This window comes from Morone saxatilis, unplaced genomic scaffold (genome assembly GCF_004916995.1).
Source record: "Morone saxatilis isolate NCDOM2014 unplaced genomic scaffold, NCSU_SB_2.0 Contig0, whole genome shotgun sequence".
NCBI classification, from domain to species: domain Eukaryota; kingdom Metazoa; phylum Chordata; class Actinopteri; family Moronidae; genus Morone; species Morone saxatilis.
The window spans coordinates 13,250,951-13,269,478 of NW_023339650.1; the positions used below are offsets into that span (position 1 = coordinate 13,250,951).

General features: G+C 41.2%; 2 protein-coding genes across 5 annotated transcripts; one reads left to right on the plus strand and one right to left on the minus strand.

The window, feature by feature from the left end:
* Positions 1–190: 190 nt before the first annotated feature.
* On the minus strand, positions 191–8,916 carry pcolce2b (procollagen C-endopeptidase enhancer 2b). The gene is made up of 9 exons (XM_035653363.1): positions 8,620–8,916; positions 8,268–8,376; positions 7,596–7,851; positions 6,299–6,423; positions 5,341–5,477; positions 5,083–5,246; positions 4,031–4,114; positions 1,711–1,878; positions 191–1,337 (listed from the first exon to the last, which is right to left on the minus strand). Exons 1-9 carry the CDS (start codon positions 8,751–8,753, stop codon positions 1,207–1,209), a joined length of 1,308 nt encoding a protein of 435 aa, XP_035509256.1. The 5' UTR covers positions 8,754–8,916; the 3' UTR covers positions 191–1,206.
* Positions 8,917–9,661: 745 nt separating this feature from the next.
* u2surp (U2 snRNP-associated SURP domain containing) lies at positions 9,662–18,497 on the plus strand. 4 transcript variants are annotated; one of them, XM_035654311.1, is made up of 26 exons: positions 9,662–9,740; positions 10,541–10,639; positions 10,748–10,862; positions 11,005–11,129; positions 11,232–11,302; positions 11,453–11,541; positions 11,699–11,734; positions 11,843–11,925; positions 12,139–12,304; positions 12,400–12,611; positions 13,017–13,060; positions 14,734–14,838; positions 14,946–15,012; positions 15,113–15,276; positions 15,392–15,554; positions 15,665–15,744; positions 15,864–15,951; positions 16,066–16,203; positions 16,284–16,500; positions 16,601–16,681; positions 16,770–16,821; positions 16,931–17,078; positions 17,196–17,306; positions 17,401–17,528; positions 17,641–17,826; positions 17,974–18,497. In XM_035654311.1, exons 1-26 carry the CDS (start codon positions 9,696–9,698, stop codon positions 18,107–18,109), a joined length of 2,949 nt encoding a protein of 982 aa, XP_035510204.1. In that variant the 5' UTR covers positions 9,662–9,695; the 3' UTR covers positions 18,110–18,497. The 4 variants fall into 4 exon arrangements, with proteins under 4 accessions (XP_035510204.1, XP_035510212.1, XP_035510219.1 ...); XM_035654319.1 differs by having other exon boundaries at positions 16,311–16,500; XM_035654326.1 differs by lacking the exon at positions 11,699–11,734.
* Positions 18,498–18,528: the final 31 nt, after the last annotated feature.

The following is an 18,528-nucleotide window of genomic DNA, read 5'->3' on the forward strand; positions in this document are numbered from 1 at the left end:
ATGTGAGAGTCACATTACACACACCTGATCCATTCTTTTGCTTAGTCGAGCATAGCTGCCTTGACTCGCTCTCAAGAGACCAATTCAAATACTATTTGTTATTGTTTGCTCTCCAGCGGAATTTTCTTGTACAAAGATAGACAAACAAAAGTTAAATCTTAAAGGAGTTTTATTTGGGCAAATTAAAACAATAAAATATAAATAATATTCACAGACTTTTTCATATGAAAATATTTTTCATTTCATACATTTGCCTTTAAAAACAATGTAGGTAAATGATGTATGCTGATGATTGTGCTTTGCATCTGTAGGCAAACTGAAGAAAAGAGCTTTAGCTACGTAGGTCCTCATTTGTTTCACATAAAACCAGCATACAAATCTATTTAAAAAAAGAATTGTGTATATATTAAATATTGCACTTTTTATTAAGACTTAAATACGTCCTAATCCTGCCCATTGAAACTGAACACAGAAAATGAACTGCAAGTTGTTAACACATGATTAAAACTACAACAATCAGCTGTGACAAATCCCCTATGGATAATAATCAGGCTTGTGAAATTTAAGACTTTTCTGCCAGACAGATATATTTGTTTAATGCATACTAAATAATAAATCCCACTGTTTATTCACATTGCACCCACTGTCTAAAAGGGAAACTACTGAAAAGTAGAATATGGAAAAATTTGACATTAACAGTGCAATCAAAAGACATCAGAACAGATGTGCACACTGAAAATTTTAAACAATCTGATGAATGTTTGTCTTATGAATGTCTCTCTGAATTAATATACTCCATATTCTGGGCTCCCGTTACTGGCTACAGTTTAATTCCCTGCTAGGGGCATGACAGGAATGTGACTTAGCGGAGTGAGAATGTGCTGAGAATAGGGATGGAAATTTCAACTCATTTTGTTGCTGATTAATATGAGGTTGCCAAACAGATTAAGCGACTGGTCTTTTAATAGAAGACAGAGTAGAAGTACTTAATGTCTTTTTGTTTACTCCAAAAATCATGCAATCCACAGCAAAATTAATTTACAAAAATCTGCGTTTCCCCCTAATTGAATGAATCATGTAGATTTTATGTTTTGCACTGGCATTTCTGCATCCAGATTCAGTTTTGTTATTGTTTAATTATTTCCATCCAGAGCTGAGCCTCTGGCACACCTCCAGTCCAGTGGAGATCCTCAGAGCTACGGGAGATCAGCACCGCTTGTTTTTCAGAACGTTGAGTCCTTTCTGGTTCTTTGTCTTAAACGCCATAACAAAGTGGTGAGGGGCGATTTTCCCCCGACCGTCCTCATCCACGTGGCCCATGAAGATGTAGTTCAAACCTGGTAAGGTCACACACAAAAAACCTGAATGCAGTGGCGGAACGGCAGAGACATTCAGGGAGGCCAAATATCAGAATCTCCACACGGGCAGGTCTGTACCATATGTTTATATGCATACATATAAACATATTTAATGTTTCATTGACTGTTTGGACAGTGAGTTCTGCCGCTCACCTCACACTCAGGGGGGCGCTCTATCGACTGAGCGCTACGGCACAGCAAAAGGAGGCAAACTCAGAGCCATAGGTTATTGAAAACAGTCAACCAGGAACTGCGTACTGTGTCATCATTAAGATAATGATCTTTTTTTTCTGTCACAGTGAATTCATACATCAAACAAAAATAGTCAATTTAATTTCACCAGTGAACTCACCTCTTCTGATAAATGGACACTTCTTGCACAGGATAATGATCTTGGTGCTCATGGTCTTTCCTGCCTGCTGGATGGCCAGACTGCCTTCTTTATACACGTTGATGATAGAAACAGTGGCATACATACTTCCTCCTCTCATCACCGCAGTAATGACAGTCCCGGTTATCACTGTCATAGACACACACATACACATTAGTAATGAAAAATAAAATAAATCATACAAAAGTACTGAAGGGGAAATGTACTGTATGTTCCCCTCCCTATAATTAGAGTTATAATAATTAAAGTTAACAGTGCCTGTACACACCTTGAGCTAAATGCTAACATCAGCATTGCTCACAATGAACATGCTGATGCGTAAAATATTTATCATGATCACCATCTTAGTTTAGTGTGTAAGCATGCTAACGTTTGCTAATTAGCACTAATTACTGTTTTTGTGAAATGTATGGATCTATTAAATGATAAAGAGGATACATTTGTACTGCTACATCTTTCAATATTTCAAGATAATGAAATACTTCTAATTTGAACATGCTTTTAGATTTATGTATCTATTTTTTTCTGAGAAGTTGACTTTTCTTAGTTTCATCACGCTGGTGACTCTAGAGAAAAAGCCCTGGAGTCAACAAAGTCAGTAGGATTCATCCTAAGGGGTCCAAGAATGCCTGCAGATGCCTGGTTTGGATTTAGAAATGTAGGATTAATAAAAAAAGTATTTACAGACAATGTTAACATCAACATCAAAGAAAAGGGAGCCTGGAATTTACAGTGGGGGATAACATAAAAACAGCTGTAGTGAAGGGAATCTGCTTTTTTATTGTCATCATCAATAAAGAGAAATGTGAACAGTGTGTGCACACTACTTAGTTCATACTCTGTTCTTGTGCAGCCTGTCATGGTAAATTAACAGCATAGCTTCTCAATGGTTCCTTTCAGGCTTTCAACACTCCCCTTTTGACCTTTTTATGGCTTCCTCTCCTATTCATGAGCTAATTGTTCTTTCTAAAAAAAACTCAAGGATATAATTTACTGTAATTTTGTTTGCATGTGAGTCAGCAGGGCAGAGGTCAACTCAATATTATATACAATACAATCTAATATAGAGAACAACTAAGTGCAATTCAAATATTTTTGTGCTTTGGACACTGGTAACAAATCAAGTAAGACCGGAGATTAGAAATGTAAAACTCCTCTTACAGGTTAATTTACCAGAATCCAGAATTGCCACCTTCTGTATCCCACAGTCCCTGTTTTTCTGTTGTTGTGTTTTCTGATTTTGCTACAAAATGCGACAAATCTGCTGGGTGAAGTTTTCAGTCATTTCCTGTTTAGTCTGACCAGGTTTCCAAAAGCACAAAAAAATACAGCTTTGTTGTTTGGACATGGAAGAGACCTGACATTTAGCAGTGACAGCTGAGTGATAGTGGAGCCAGTAGCGCGAGAGGAAATCACGTCTCATTCAACATGAACAGGATTCTTTACACTGATGGTACCAATATGTCTGGACTTCACGTACTGCCTGTTTCATTTCCTGACGGGGATGAGAACAGCCAGAAGACGGCCTGTTTCAGTAATGTTATTGTATCTGGTGCTACTGTAACATAAACCAGTGAACTGCTTTTGACAATCCAAAGAGCATATATCACATGATTAGATTAAACAATACCAACTGCTGTGACTTTAAGTGTTGATTATACAAACTATTTTCAGTCCACTGTCTCGCCACTTCATCAAAATGTGGTGTAACATATTGTGTGCCGACCCCGCCACCACATCACACGGACGACTTTTTCCACATGCACCACCACATCGCTTGCCTTTCCTCGTTTTCCTGATGCAAATCCAAGTGAACTCTTTGAAATGCCAATCTAACACATGTGGTAAACATCTCTGAGAGGAAAACATCAGAGTAGCGGGAGGGTAGCAAACGGAGGCCGAGCCCTAAATCAACACCTTCATTTATCAACAGTTTGCCCACAGTCAGAGAGTGTTTGTGTTTAAACTTGAGGTAACTGTGTCCTACTGTATACGCTCCTTCACTTCCTGACAGGCTGTCAGGGAAGTCTTTGAGATAAGCAGTGAGAAATCAGAGGAGCAAAGATAGTGACATGATCAGGACTGTAAACTGTTTGTTCGGGGGGATTTGGCTACTGATGCTAATGTGGGCTGCGCTGACGTAACTCTTCAAAGAATCTGTACTGTGTAGCTTTGGACCTTTTAGGATTAGTATGTATATAACAGTAGGCAAAGCTGGAACATATTAGTGACTGGAGCTTATGTGGTTTAAATAAATAGTAATAAGCACTGATGTTCTTACCGAAATTGCTGGAGCAGTAATTGCTCTCAAGTGTTCCTCTTCTTTTACATTTCTGCTGGCACAGGGCTACAGAGTACTTCAGAGCTGCAGACACACACACACACACCCACACAAAAGAAAATTCAATATCTGTAATTTTGCCTGTCACTGATGCAAGTATGTAAGTTATGGTTGCATCTGTTTCTACCGTGGTTTATTTACCGAATATTCTCAGTAACACAAGACTCGAAAATGAATGGCTGTCAGCCTCAGAGAGAATATGAGACCGTGTGTAAAATAGCAACGTAATGTGACAAGTGAACATCTGTTTTTAGTGTTAGAGATGGTAAAGAGTCCATAAAGGAAAGAACCAAGAAAATACAAGGTGACTGTCTCAATATTATTCTTACTGGAGAGGGAAAAGTCAGGAAAGATAAGCCAACCAGAAAGCGTTGTCACAGTATGACATCGTGGCAGGGAGGTGCCAAAATAACCTGGCCTGACTAAGGGAAAAAACAACAGTGTGTGGGAATGTGAGTTTTGGAATGAAAATGAGCTGTGATTGTGGATCCTGACACATGCCCACACTGTATATGAACTGTGTTGTGTACAGTTACACAAGAGAAATGTCAGCATAAGAGACACTTCTAGCACATGCTTTGTTAAACATGTGCTGCTCTTGGCTGCAGCTTTAATAGGACCTACAGTCTCCAGTACTGTATGTTCCATATCCACTGTTTAGTTTGATCTGGCCACTTTTACCCATTTTATGGAAACAAATAATTAGTTATTACGTTAGATACTTATACACAAGCACTGTAAAGTAGAATTCTTAACCATAAGCAGTGTACATTTGACTCTTGAAGGAGTTAACTTCGCGTAGTTCTTTTTGTGCCAAGATCTGCTATCAGAAGTCGAGTCCAGATCCCTCTTACGTTTTAAGTAAAAGATCAACCCCACATGTTAGCGAGAGAATCCAGTAGTAAAAAGCCAGCGTTTCTCATAGCTACATCAACAAATACAGATGTTAAAAGTCTTCTGGAGGTTTTTATTGGATAAAAGTTGCTACCTACGTATGGGCCTGGTGGTGACTGGCTGTGTTGTAGTGGTGGGTGGTATCGTGGTGGTGGGGAATTTCTTTGGTCGGAACTTGTAGTGTCCAATGAAGCCATCTGCGGTCAGACTGAGATCTGACAGGAACTGGATTAGGAGCTGGTTCCCCTCTGAGAACACAGGCCTGCAAAGGAACCCAGACAAGAGTGTAAACTGAGAGGAATTCCTTGGATGGGTCTTTTAATGAAAATAAAAATGTTCATGACAGAATCACCTACGCTGGGGGGCTGTCTCCACAGTATTTGCCAATCCTCTTGGCGTCGTTGATTTCTGCCCCGTTGAAAATGGAGACGTGGTCGTAGCGGCAGTAGTTATCTCTTTCAACATCAAACTTCTCAAACTTGACTTCAATAATCTGCAGCAGGAGAAAAATCACAAAGAAAATCTTCTTTCATCAAGCAAGAGCCTGTAATCAGGCTATCAGGGTATGCCGTTTGATTAAAGGGTCTGTCATTTGTGGGATGATTTACTTTTGTTCCACACCCATTACACATTGAGCCGTACTTAAGAGTACTCTGACCATTTAGCATTACACTCTATAATAATGTTAGATTCAGGATCAGTTTAAAAGAAAAAGGATCAAAATGAATAAATAAAGCAGCATCTTTTTTATTTTATGCATTCTTCTTCTTTGTCACAAACCTACATCACCCACAATACAACTTGACCACTGACTGTTTGATTGGAGATTTGGGGTTGTTTTGCTAGTAGAGGCTAATGTGGCCTCGAGCTGCTAACAAAGAAGAAGAGAGACTGCTGTTTTTTTATTTTCCAACTAAGACCCAACCGACTTAAGACATCACTCAAAGCAATTAATGAAACTTTGCACAGCTCCCTCTGGAGGTTAGGTTTTATACAACTTATACAACTTACACAACTAACAAGACCTATAAATAAAACTTTTTTCGTATGAGGTAACTTGTTCCACATGTTGTATGCTTTATTTACGATGAGGTTCATTTATTGAACCACTGATACTGTAATACATCACACCTTGGCACTATTCAGTGTTAGCATGGAGCATCAACAATCGATTGTGGACACATGGATGATTTTTGCGTCTATGTCATATTAACAGGTTAGTGGTTCGATAGGCCTCCTAGAGTCAGTTCCTATCATAACTTTATATATAACACATCCTTTTATTTCAGATTCATTCATTTTGAACATTCTGACCTGGTTCTTTGGTGCCACTATGTGCCAGGAGCAGGTGACACCAGCTGGGTAGTCCTTCTCAGGCCAGTTGGGTGTTTTGAAAGACCCTGAGGGTTTGTCCAATCTGCCTCCACAGTACTGGTCCCCTGTGGAGTAATGACTTAGTTATATCTTGTATAGGCCTCAGGATTAATCTGCAAAATATCATTCCTGTTCTTTAAAGGAAAGGATCCAGATTGTATTCATAAATGCTTTGATGGTGTGTACATTATATGATCCTGCAATTAACCACTTGTCTACTGTAATAGGTGCTCTCATTGCCTTCTTTGTCATTACATGCATCCTAAAAGTCATTCATTAGTCGTGTGCAGTGAACAGTTTAAAAAAGGCAACATGCTTCTGTCAGGCATCTGAGAAACATCAGTTCAATGCTGTTCAGACTGTCAAAGAGCTGAGTCACTTGAAGACGTGTTTCCTTTTTACATACACTTATACTGATGTTTTCCTTTCCAACAAAAGAAGAAATACAGTTCAGTAAGTGACAAAAATAGACACTTAACAAATGCTGTTCTGTTTTGACAACGCTTAGAGACAGTCTGCTTCCATCCATTGTGTAAAAGCCAGGCAGGCTGCTTAATAGCCATTGTCCATCACAGCTGTCAGCTCTTTGGGTACAGAGAACTAGCCATTAAAATTCCACCAAAACAGTACACGATACTTTGCAACCCTGCAGAGAGGAAGAGGCTCATTCAACTCTAAGTGATACTTCTGACCTGTGCCTTCTACTGAAGTGCTCCAAAAAACGTCAGTGAGAAATTCCACATCGTACTGTAAGAAGTGTTAAGATATCCCTCCCTTTAGGTCCACATGCTGGAAACCTTAAACCCATAGCCTTGTCTTGGACAAATTAACCCCCCCCCCCAAAAGGTCACTGGTTTTTACTGAACGGTAGAAAAACTCTGCATGCTCAAAAAGTAATTCACAGTATTATGCAAAAACTGAACTCTACTTAAGGAGGTGAAATGTTTCTCTGTGTCTGGGCATTGAGCTACCATGCAATGACCTCACAGAAGCGACTCGTGTTAAACAACCTTGTTAAAAGACTGACCCTCTAGCAGACACACTCCCAGATTAGTTATCAGATTCCTTTATGGGGTGAAGTCATGGCTGAGACACCGTCCCATGTGGCTCTGTATTACATGCTCGGGTAGTGGCAACATATTCTCTACACAGCTGCTACCTTTCCAACCTTGGCACCTATGTGTAGGACAGGAACAGTAAGCATGCCAAAACTATTCTTCTTCCCATGTTTGCCTACCTCTCTCGTGTGGGTGGGCAGCAGAGAAAACAGCCAGAAAGCCACTCCCAGCGGTGTTGGCATCAGATACCATTTGCATGAGCATCTTGTTGCCCGTGGAAACCAGGGCTCCCGGCTTGAACGTCCCACAAAAGCGACCAAGTCTCTGCCCATTGACATGGCCACTGTAAACATCCACATAGTCATAGCGGCACAGGTTGTCGCTCTCCAAGTCAATAAAGCGGAATGACAGGACCACCACCTTTCCCTCGGGGACCTGGGTGGGAATTAAGGGTCAATTTCATGTAATTATCATTATTACTTAGAGCAATAAAATGTAACAACTCCCATGGATACTGGCTTGTTACTTCACTGATGTCCAGTAAAACAAAGGTTTCCACATGTGACTGCACATTTCCTCACAGTAAGCCTGACTCATGTACAGCAGGCTAAAAGCACTTTGATCCAGACATACTATCAGCTTGACTGCTTGAATGTACAGTAATGTAATAGAGCAAAAGCCTTGAGCCGGCTGTGGTTAGTTAAAGTATTTTTTTAGAGGAAAGCGAAATTGTATCATATTACTTTATTGTGCAGCTCCTTGATGAACAGTTTACCTATCAGTTGTATCATCATCATTATTCTTGGCTATGGTAGAAAAAGCAAAATATGGGAATATAAAACGGGACTCACTGTGATCCTCCATACACATTTGGTATTAGGAGGGTAAACTCCTGGGTAACCCTGGCTCCCGATTACTCCAGAATCCCCTGTTATGTTTCCGCCGCATGTGAAGGTTGGTCTAAATGATGATGTGTTAAAACAGCACAACATGTATACACGTTAACGACAGCCTGCAGTTGATTTAACACAAGATTTTCATTTAATGCGCCATAGGTCCTGACTGGAGGCAGCCCAGACTGCAGAATACCCCTCTGAATAAACTCCAGTCCACTGAGGCTACATGAGATCCTTGACACCTTGCTCACTCATAAAGCTTTCACAATTAATTGAAAAAAACAACAACATGTAAATAAATGTGTACCTCTGCTGAGACTGCGCACAGACCTCTGTCAAGAACAGTAGACTCCATGCGCCAAAAATACTGCATGTTCTCCACATTGTTGGGTTAACGGAGCGGGCGCTTCGCCTGTTTTCGCCCCGTGGCATGAATGGCATTGTGTTCAGCAGCTGGAGCGGTGGGGAAAAGTACCCAGGAGTTCCTGCGGGGCAGTTTCAGTAACTGCAAGCTGGAGCAGATGAATATAGCGTTTGTTCTGCGTGGTAGGAGGGACGGAGCAAGGCTGCTGCCCCCCCCCCCAAAAAAACCTCGATTAATGATCGCATTAGTTTCACCTGGCCTGGAAAACCTTGAAAAAAAGGAGGCATGAATAAACTTGAACCATTAAACATAGATGAATGGTTTGGTATTTCAATTATATGGACCATGTGCATATGGCAGAGACATTTATGATCCCACTCAGTGTCTGCAGTGTGGTGTGTAGGCTATGCTGCAGGCTGTGCTATCCAGATGTGGAGTGAAAGAAGACACTCTGTAACAGGGGTGTAGATTTTTACAGCAGCTGAGATATCATTACAAATATGTATTTATATTGCTGTATATGAGGAACAGGTAAGATTGACTACTAACAGAGAAAGAATGAGAGCGATAGAGAGCGAGAGCACCACCTGCTGGAGTAAATACGGTATTTACTTAGTAACTATTATAGCTCATATATATCGTATTTTACTTATACGACTGGATACATATTAAGACTTTACATTAGGCTACCTACGTATGTACTGTAGGTCAACGCGAAGGTACACATGTATAATTTATGTGACATTACTACTTAAAGAATAAAGATGTTTTAATTTAACATATAAAACGAGATCTTCTCTCAAAATTATTATTATTTTTTTTTATAACTTTTAAACACGGCTCCAGTCCATTTGCACTACAAACACCTCATATACACTGTGGATGATAAACACACAGCTGTGGCAGAGAAAAACGATAAAAACAAGTTCAGCCATCGTTGACTCGGCGTTTGACTGTGTCGCCTGCACATTTGCCGCTATCTTCTGATCGATGATCGACTTTATTTAGTTCCACAAAAGATGGCGGACCGTACGCCTGGTGGCTCTCAAAAAGCTAGCGCTAAGGTGAATGTACCGTTTCTTCTTGCATTAGCTAGGTCTCACCCGTTGTGGTGAAAACAATGTAAATAACAGTACGCCTGAGCAGCAGTGAGTATTGTATGTTTGTAGCCTGCGAGAGACAAGAGTTAAGAGTGTGCGCAACGGAGTGAGCTACCTCACTTACCATCGGCTCTCCGGCCACACTGGCTAATTCAGCTAAGCTAAGCTAACGATGTAGCTACCACAAGCAGGAATAGTGAGCCAGAAAGGAGTGTTTTTTTTTTTCTTCTCCCAGCTAGGCATCCGACACCGACACAACAAGTCTTCAGACCAGGCGATTTGTGTTTGAATTCAGAAATTGCACGTTAGATATTAGTGACAGCCGTGAGCTCCGTGTTAGTCATTGGGCGCTTAATGCATTCAGTCGGCGGCGCTGCAGCAGCTTGTTAGGCCTCTTGCTCTGTTGTAGCTTACGGTAGCTACTTCCTTGGGGCTTTCTGCAGCTAAGAACAACACATGCAGTAAATGCAACTTACAGAACGACGAGCAAAGGTTTGGCCAAGGGTCTCTAACGACGAGTGGACGCTTTATAGTGTAGTGTGAGTTGCGTGGTGTTACGGTAATAAACCCTCGCTGAACTTAGCTGTCAACATGAGCTGTCACGCTTAAGAAATCGTTTTAGTAATAATTAACACTACCCCGGGGCAGTAGTTATCTGTGTGATGGCCCTGACTGTGTTATATGCGCCCAGATTTAGCGTTACATTATGCGACCGTGATGTATAACCTGTGGGAAAACCAACCATGCTTTGTTTACATCGACAGGCGCTGCTTGAGAGCAAACTGAAGTCTTTCAGCATTGGCAAAATGGCAGTTGCAAAGAGGACCCTAAGCAAGAAGGAACAAGATGAAATTAAGAAAAAAGTAAGTATTGGCTTCCTCTTTGATCTCGTCCGTGCACATTTTATTAAGATGCTTCTCTGTAACCTAATTTATGTGTTTATTCACTCTCACACTGGATTCTTTGTTCAGGAGGATGAGCGAGCAGCAGCAGAGATCTACGAGGAGTTTCTTGCTGCTTTTGAAGGAGGAGGAGAGGGCAAAGTCAAGGCCTTTGTCCGTGGTGGTATTGCAAATGCAACTAAAGGTACAACATCTCTCTATTTTATCATGGGTTTCTCACACGGATTGCACGATGCGTTCGGGCACAACCACAGTTCACAACATCCTCCATCCATCATTTAATAAAGTTACATTCTAATGCCCTAACACACTTGTTCTCCTTTCAGAAGAGGCAGCTGCTGATGAGAAGAAAGGGAAGTTGTACAAGCCCAAGTCACGTTTTGAGACCCAAACAAAAAGCTTCTTGCCTTTGGAAACCCCACCTCAGTTTTTAGCGATAGACAAAAGACATGTAAGTACAATGACAGTGAACAAGTCGTGTCTCTTGTTACTGCTGTAGTAAGTAATGCTTTGTTTTTACTGTGCTGATAATGTTTCCACATCTGTATTCTAGTCTTTGAAGAAAACTACTGAAAAGGAAAAGAAGAAGAGCAACTTGGAGCTCTTTAAAGAAGAACTTAAACAGTAAGTTTCAACACATGAATCTGTTAAACATTTTAGTTGTTTAGGATTCTGAAAACCAGCAGTTCTCTGGTGTTACGGTGTGAAAATACAAAACCCGTTCTACTTTGAACATAGGTTGAACTTAATTGTACTAAATGCTGTTTTGTGCAGAATACAGGAGGAAAGGGATGAAAGACACAAGATGAAAGGACGTGTTAGTCGTTTCGAACCTCTCGCGGGCACGGACGGAAGACGTTCATGTGAGTGTCTTCAAGTGGCATGACTGTGTTCCATGTACTAACTTGGCCTGAAATGGCCCTGTCCTGCACGCCTTACTCCACCCCCCTCCCTCCCCCAACACCCATTGTCCACTTTTCCCCTGAAACAAAATTTACACTGCTTTTCTGCTTCTTTTAGCGGATGGTTCTTCAAGAAGAAACCGTCCGTCCAGTGGTAATTTTGACTTAATATAGTGGCTGTGAATATCCTCAACTTGCTCAGAAAATAGGTTGTCCTGTCAGTCAGCAGTAGGAAATTCTTCTCTCTTTTCTGTCTCTGCAGTTTTGGATGACTGTGCGCCAGGTTCCCATGATGTTGGAGACCCATCCACTACTAACTTGTATCTCGGAAACATCAACCCACAGGTGAATTTGTGTTCAAACATTTCTGAAGTGGAACAGGAGGGCTTGATTTGAGTGTGTCGCTTTGCTATGGGTTGAAAATAACATAGGGCAAGGCCATAACAGTGCATGCTTATGCTCTTAATATCAAGTGCTTATTTAGTGCAGATATGTACCTAATCTACATTTAAGAATAATTTAACAATTTTCCCCATTTCTGTTTTTGTTATTCGATAGATGAATGAGGAGATGCTGTGTCAAGAGTTTGGTCGCTATGGCCCGCTGGCCAGTGTGAAGATCATGTGGCCGAGGACAGATGAGGAGAGGGCTCGGGAGAGGAACTGTGGCTTTGTGGCTTTCATGAACAGGAGGGATGCTGAGCGAGCGCTCAAGAACCTAAATGGTACAAAGTTGTATTTCTTTCTATTAAATAAATCAATTACATACTTGTGTTCTTTCCAGTCATTGTAAACATGTATTTTTTTGCTCCAATTATAGGAAAGATGATTATGAACTTTGAGATGAAATTAGGATGGGGCAAAGGTGTGCCCATTCCACCCCACCCCATCTACATCCCTCCTTCCATGATGGAGCACACACTCCCACCGCCTCCCTCCGGCCTACCCTTCAACGCACAGCCCCGGGAGAGGCTAAAGAACCCCAATGCTCCCCTGCTTCCTCCACCTAAAAACAAGGAGGAGTTTGAGAAGGTAACTCAGCATGTCAGCCTAGGATTTTGTCATGGGTTAATGGCAGTGTTTTGTTAATGCAGCTGGTGAGATGTTAGCCTTTATAATGAGCAGTCAGTACAGGTTTTAATCCAAGTTTCTGTAAGTTATAGCTATTGTCTTATTGACTGAATTAAACTAGTTTTGCACTGTATGTAAGTGTCGGTATAATGAAATGTTAGCGTGTGGAAAATGCTCAGTGTTACAGAGAGGTGTTTATGGTTAATGAATACAGTGTCAGGGGTGTTTGGCCTTTAGTAAAACTGACAGCAGTAAAGGAAAGTTGTTGTCTTTGCACTTTTAAATGCATTTTTTATATTTTTCACCTGTTGCCTTTTAACAATACTCACATTCTATGTTTATTATCTGATGTGACTTCATATACAGACTCTGTCGCAAGCCATAGTCAAAGTGGTTATCCCAACAGAAAGGTACATGTTTTTCTTTTTTTAAATTGGTGTACAAACTTAGAAAAAAACATCCCATAATGAAGCTAAAAGTTTGATCAGTTGATCACTGCATGCTACAGGGGGCTGGTCAGTACGGGTGAGCAATGGTTGAGGCTATTGTACAATGTCATCATTAGTAGATAGAATAATACTGACTTGACGAGTTTGTTTTGTACCTTGCTCTTTCACACTCCACCATCACTCATTTTTCCTTTTTAGAAATATGTAGCAAAAACATCATTATAGTGCTTATATAATGTGCTGTTTGGAGCCAAACATCATGACTTTACTCCATCACAGTTCCACTCCATACATCAACATTTAATTGTGTTGTTTTTTTTTTTCCAACTTCAGTGACATGTTACTCCACATACACAGTCTGCTGATTCTAGATCTGTAGTTGTGAAATCCTGTTCTCTGACCATTGCTCACTCAGACCGTCTACCCCCTTGGCCTCTGTCACTACTGGGAGCTCAGTAAATCTGGCCCCTGCCAACAAATCCAAACCTGCCAGTATTAGTCTATATATGACCTTTGACATTGGCCTTGGTGAGCAGCACAAGTTGAACTGTCTGCAGCAGCGAGGGACCTGAAAAGCCTCATGGGATGGATTGGGAAAGTATACTGAATTTTACCCCGCCATTGGTACGATCGGCTCCAATACAAGTAAATGTGATCTGTGTTGTCAAATGAAAGACATCCTTTGTCTTTTTGGCCACTTTAGGCTAATTGTATGCAGCCTGCACCATGTATCTCCCCAAAATTGTCACAGAAGAACTTTGGTGATCCCATTTGCACTGTATTCAGTCATTACCAACTCTACCAGTAGATAACATGTTTAGTCAATTTAGGTCAACAATCCTATACTGCTTTGGTTCTTCCTCACTTCACATTGGTCAGGAGAAGAGTGGGAATTGAAAGGCACTGTATTGACAGTGTTCAGTTAATGCAGTGTCTTGTCAATGTCTCGCTCCTACTTTCCCAAGTTCTTCAGCTTCGCTTTTGTGAAGTTTGAATCTAGGAAGATTTCAAAGAAAGGATCCAGGCAGTGCAATGTAATTAAAACCTGTTGCTCTGCAGCCTAAAAGGACACAGGCATGAACTTATAACAATTTACGCACAATTTAAAATAAATTCTACTGTTATCTGAATTGTTAGTCTTTCTTAAAAATTAATTCTTAATTAATGAACGTTTTACTGTTACTTCATCAGTTGTCATTTTAAGTTTTGATTTTTGGCAGCATTTATGCATTGATGTTGTACATTGGCTGAGAGGTATAGTCAGTTACATTTAATTTATGCCTGGTCACATGCCACTCTCTCACAGTTATGTCTCACATCGTCCTTCTCAGTTGATGCGTAATAAATATGTTATTGTATATCTTTGGCTGAGTCATTTAGGTGACATCTTCTGTCGGGTACCTTTTTATAGCAAGTATTACCATGGCAGCGCACTACTCAGTTACAGCCTACTGGGCGTGACAACTGCAGTTCCGCCCTGTAACATTTGTTAAACATTCATCGTGTCTGTTAAGAGACAACTGTTCTGAGTGTCAAACCACCAAGCATAAATTAAATGAACAGACAAGGTTATTGTAGTGGTCAAGGGTCCGGCCAGTCTGAATCCGTTTGCTTTAACTGTGTTTTTCTTGTAGGAATTTGCTCTCTCTCATCCACCGAATGATCGAGTTTGTGGTGCGTGAAGGCCCAATGTTTGAAGCCATGATCATGAACAGAGAAATCAACAACCCCATGTACAGGTCAGTGCTGCACATTAGTAATGCATTTACTTTTATTCTTTCAGTAGTTAGTAGTTCTTATGAGCGTATGGATCCTAACTTTATGTTTATGATTTTTCTAATTCTAGGTTTCTATTTGAGAACCAGAGCCCAGCACATGTATACTACCGATGGAAGCTCTACTCCATACTACAGGTTTAATTTCTTCTTATTAAAAATTGTTCAAGTAAACAATTTCAGTGGCATCCAGCCCGCACTGAAGAAAAACAATAACTGTAAATTATTACTCGCTCAGGGTGAAGCACCAGCTAAATGGCGAACAGACGACTTCAGGATGTTTAAGAATGGCTCTTTGTGGCGTCCTCCTCCTCTTAATCCATACCTCCATGGTCCTTATGATGATGGTGAGGAAGAGGAGGAAGAGGAGGACGGCACCAAGAAAGGCTGCCTGAAAGAAGAGTAAGGCCATTTCCTTAAAAACATCTCATGATTCATCAAACTGGGTTAAAATGCCCTGCTGTTGGTGAACCTGCAGTTCCATAGATTTACGTTTAATTGCCTTTCATCTGTGCAGAGAGCGGGACAAACTAGAGGAGATGCTGCGTGGTTTGACTCCCAGGAGGGGAGACATAGCAGAAGCCATGTTGTTTTGTCTCAGCCACGCCGAAGCAGCTGAAGAGATTGTGGAGTGTGTCACAGAGTCTCTCTCCATCCTCAAGACCCCTCTTCCCAAGAAGGCAAGACAACAGCGCTGACGTCTGCTTGAAAAAGGACCAATAACTTCCATGAATGTCAAATTCTGTGGACAATTTAAAGATTAGTTCATATTTTGTCTTTTACTTTTCAGATTGCACGGTTATATCTAGTTTCTGATGTGCTGTACAACTCCTCTGCCAAAGTAACCAATGCGTCTTACTACAGAAAATAGTAAGTTGTGTAATTTACCATCTTGGACTATATAACACATCACTGTCAATTTCAGATGGGTATACCCAAGTCACTACTTCTGTCTCAAATTCACATTAATGCTTGTACCTTCTTAACAGTTTTGAGGCAAAGCTCTGCCAGATTTTCTCAGACCTCAACGCGACATACAAAGCGATACAGGGTCACCTTCAGAGTGAGAACTTTAAGGTACCAAATGTCCAACTCTTGCTAAGTAAACCTAAAACAATGAATAGTTTACACAAGCAGTTTGTCACCTACAGTATGTCACTCACCGTCCTTGTCTTGGTTTCTTTGTGGCAGCAAAGGGTTATGGCATGTTTCCGGGCATGGGAGGACTGGGCTGTGTACCCAGACCCCTTCCTTATCAAGCTGCAGAACATCTTCCTTGGTCTAGTTAATATCTCTGCAGAGAAGGAACCTGTTCCCGTCATTGTGGAGGTGAATTATGTAACAATACTTGACCAAATTGTCACAACTTAATAGCTTTCAAAACCTAGCAGTTACTAAATCAGAGCTAGAATTTCTTTGTGCCGGTTTTGTCTCAGGCTGAGCCAGCAGAGGACATCGATGGGGCTCCAATAGGGGAGTATGTAGATGGCCTTCCGCTGGAGGATGTGGATGGGGTGCCAATTGACGCAGGGCCCATTGATGGAGCTCCAATTGACGGAGCCCCCCTGGATGACCTAGATGGGGTTCCTATCAAGCCCATGGAAGAAGACATAGATGGAATACCTTGTGAGTGGTCCAGAGACGAACAAATGTGGTTGTTGATGTTGTATGATCTGTATGCAGCTCTTGTAGAGTGACTCAATTACTTATTTCTTTTTTTTTATAGTGGATCAGTCCAAGGAGGCAACGTTCAAGGTAGCACCCTCCAAATGGGAAGCAGTGGATGAGTCAGAGTTAGAAGCTCAAGGTTAGACCTTTTTATGTGGCCTTAAACTACTACATTTTAATTTCAGTACATAAATCTTGATGTCACCTGTTTTGTTTGCTCCTTTTAGCTGTGACAACATCAAAATGGGAGATGTTTGAGCAGCCAGAAGAAACAAAAAAGTGAGTTGTATCTGTGTGTGCGGTCTTTTGAGGATAACGGTCTGTTCTGTACTGCAAATAGATCTGTGCACCCTTTTAACCTTTTTTTATAAACTTTTTCTAACTGAAGGGATGACGAGGACAGTGATTATGATGACAGGAGCCCTCGCTCAGAAGATAATCAAAGCTACTCCAACCCCATCAGAGATGACTCAGATATTAAGGCCAAGATGTCTGAGATGAATGAGGAAAAACGCACCAAGCTCAGAGAGATAGAGGTACTTTACAGCTATCACAAACCCCCATACTACACGTACCAGCATACACCACAATTTGTGTTTTGTGTGCAAATGAAATTCATTGTTTTGACCACTTTCCTTTTATTGTTCATCCAGGTTAAAGTCATGAAGTTCCAGGATGAGCTGGAGTCTGGGAAAAGGCCCAAGAAGCCTGGGCAGAGTTTTCAGGAGCAAGTGGAGCACTACAGGGACAAACTACTACAAAAGGTATGGAGTTGGGCTCTGCAGACTTTACAATGGATGATATAAAGTACAAAAGTTGTCATTCAAAATTGGGGTCATGGTTCCTTTTTTACTGTAGGAAAAAGAAAAGGAGAAACTTGAACGGGAAAAAGAAAGGGAGAAGAAAGAGAAGGAAAAGGCTGAGGCACGGTTGAAAGACTTGAAGAAGGAAAAAGAAAAGGAGGACACACCAACCAGGAAAGAGAGGTGAGATAACCAGCCAGTAGGTTGTCGGGTTTATCCATAAAGTGCACGTCTAGTACCTCGGAGAGTGCAGTGTAAAACTTTGTCTGAGATATTTGTCCCCTTCGGTTGATAGGAAGCGGCGTCACAGTGGGTCACCCAGCCCCACGCGGAGTAGCAGCAGACGAGGCCGATCATCGTCACCCCGTTCTGAGCGGTCAGAAAGATCAGAACGCTCCGACCGCTCATACTCCAAAGACACATCTTCCCGTTCTTCGCATAAAGACTCTCCGCGATCTAGCAACAAAAAGTCCTCCAAGAGGTAAGACTTCCTGTCCAGGGCTTCCCCTCAAGTTGTTGTAGAGCAAGGTTTTGGAATCTTACATTTCACCATTTTCTTTTAATTTAAGTGGGGTTAGTAGAGTGGAAACATTGAGATCTAATTCTAACGTATTGTTTGTCCAACTAGGTCTCCCTCACCTCGCACACCCAAAAGATCCAGGAGGTCGCGCTCCAGGACGCCCAAGAAATCAGCTAAGAAGTCTCGCTCCAAATCAAGGTCACCTCACCGGTCTCACAAAAAATCAAAGAAGAGCAAACACTGACACGTCTTTTCCCTCAACCTCCAAACCAGCCTATTCTCCTCCCTCCCCATTCTTCCCTTTTCTGCGCCGTGTTGTATAAAAGATTGACTGATTTGGCAGCTGAAGATCTCTGCCCAAATGTTGATGTATAGACAATGAGTGGAGGGTGTTGCATGGGTTACCATCTGGTGTATCAAATGGATGGGGCCATTGCTGTTTTATATTGTACAAAAAAATAATGTGCTTGTGTGTCCTGATTCCCCATCACCTCCCAATGGAATTCATCCATGTGGTAGACCACACCCGTACAGAGTGTGATGACAATAGTCATATTCATGCTGTCATTTTCTGTTTTTGTAGTTCACATTAAAAATAATTCCTAATAAACAAGTGTCATTTTTAAATCAAACAATGTGGACATTCAGAAAATTTTAATGGAA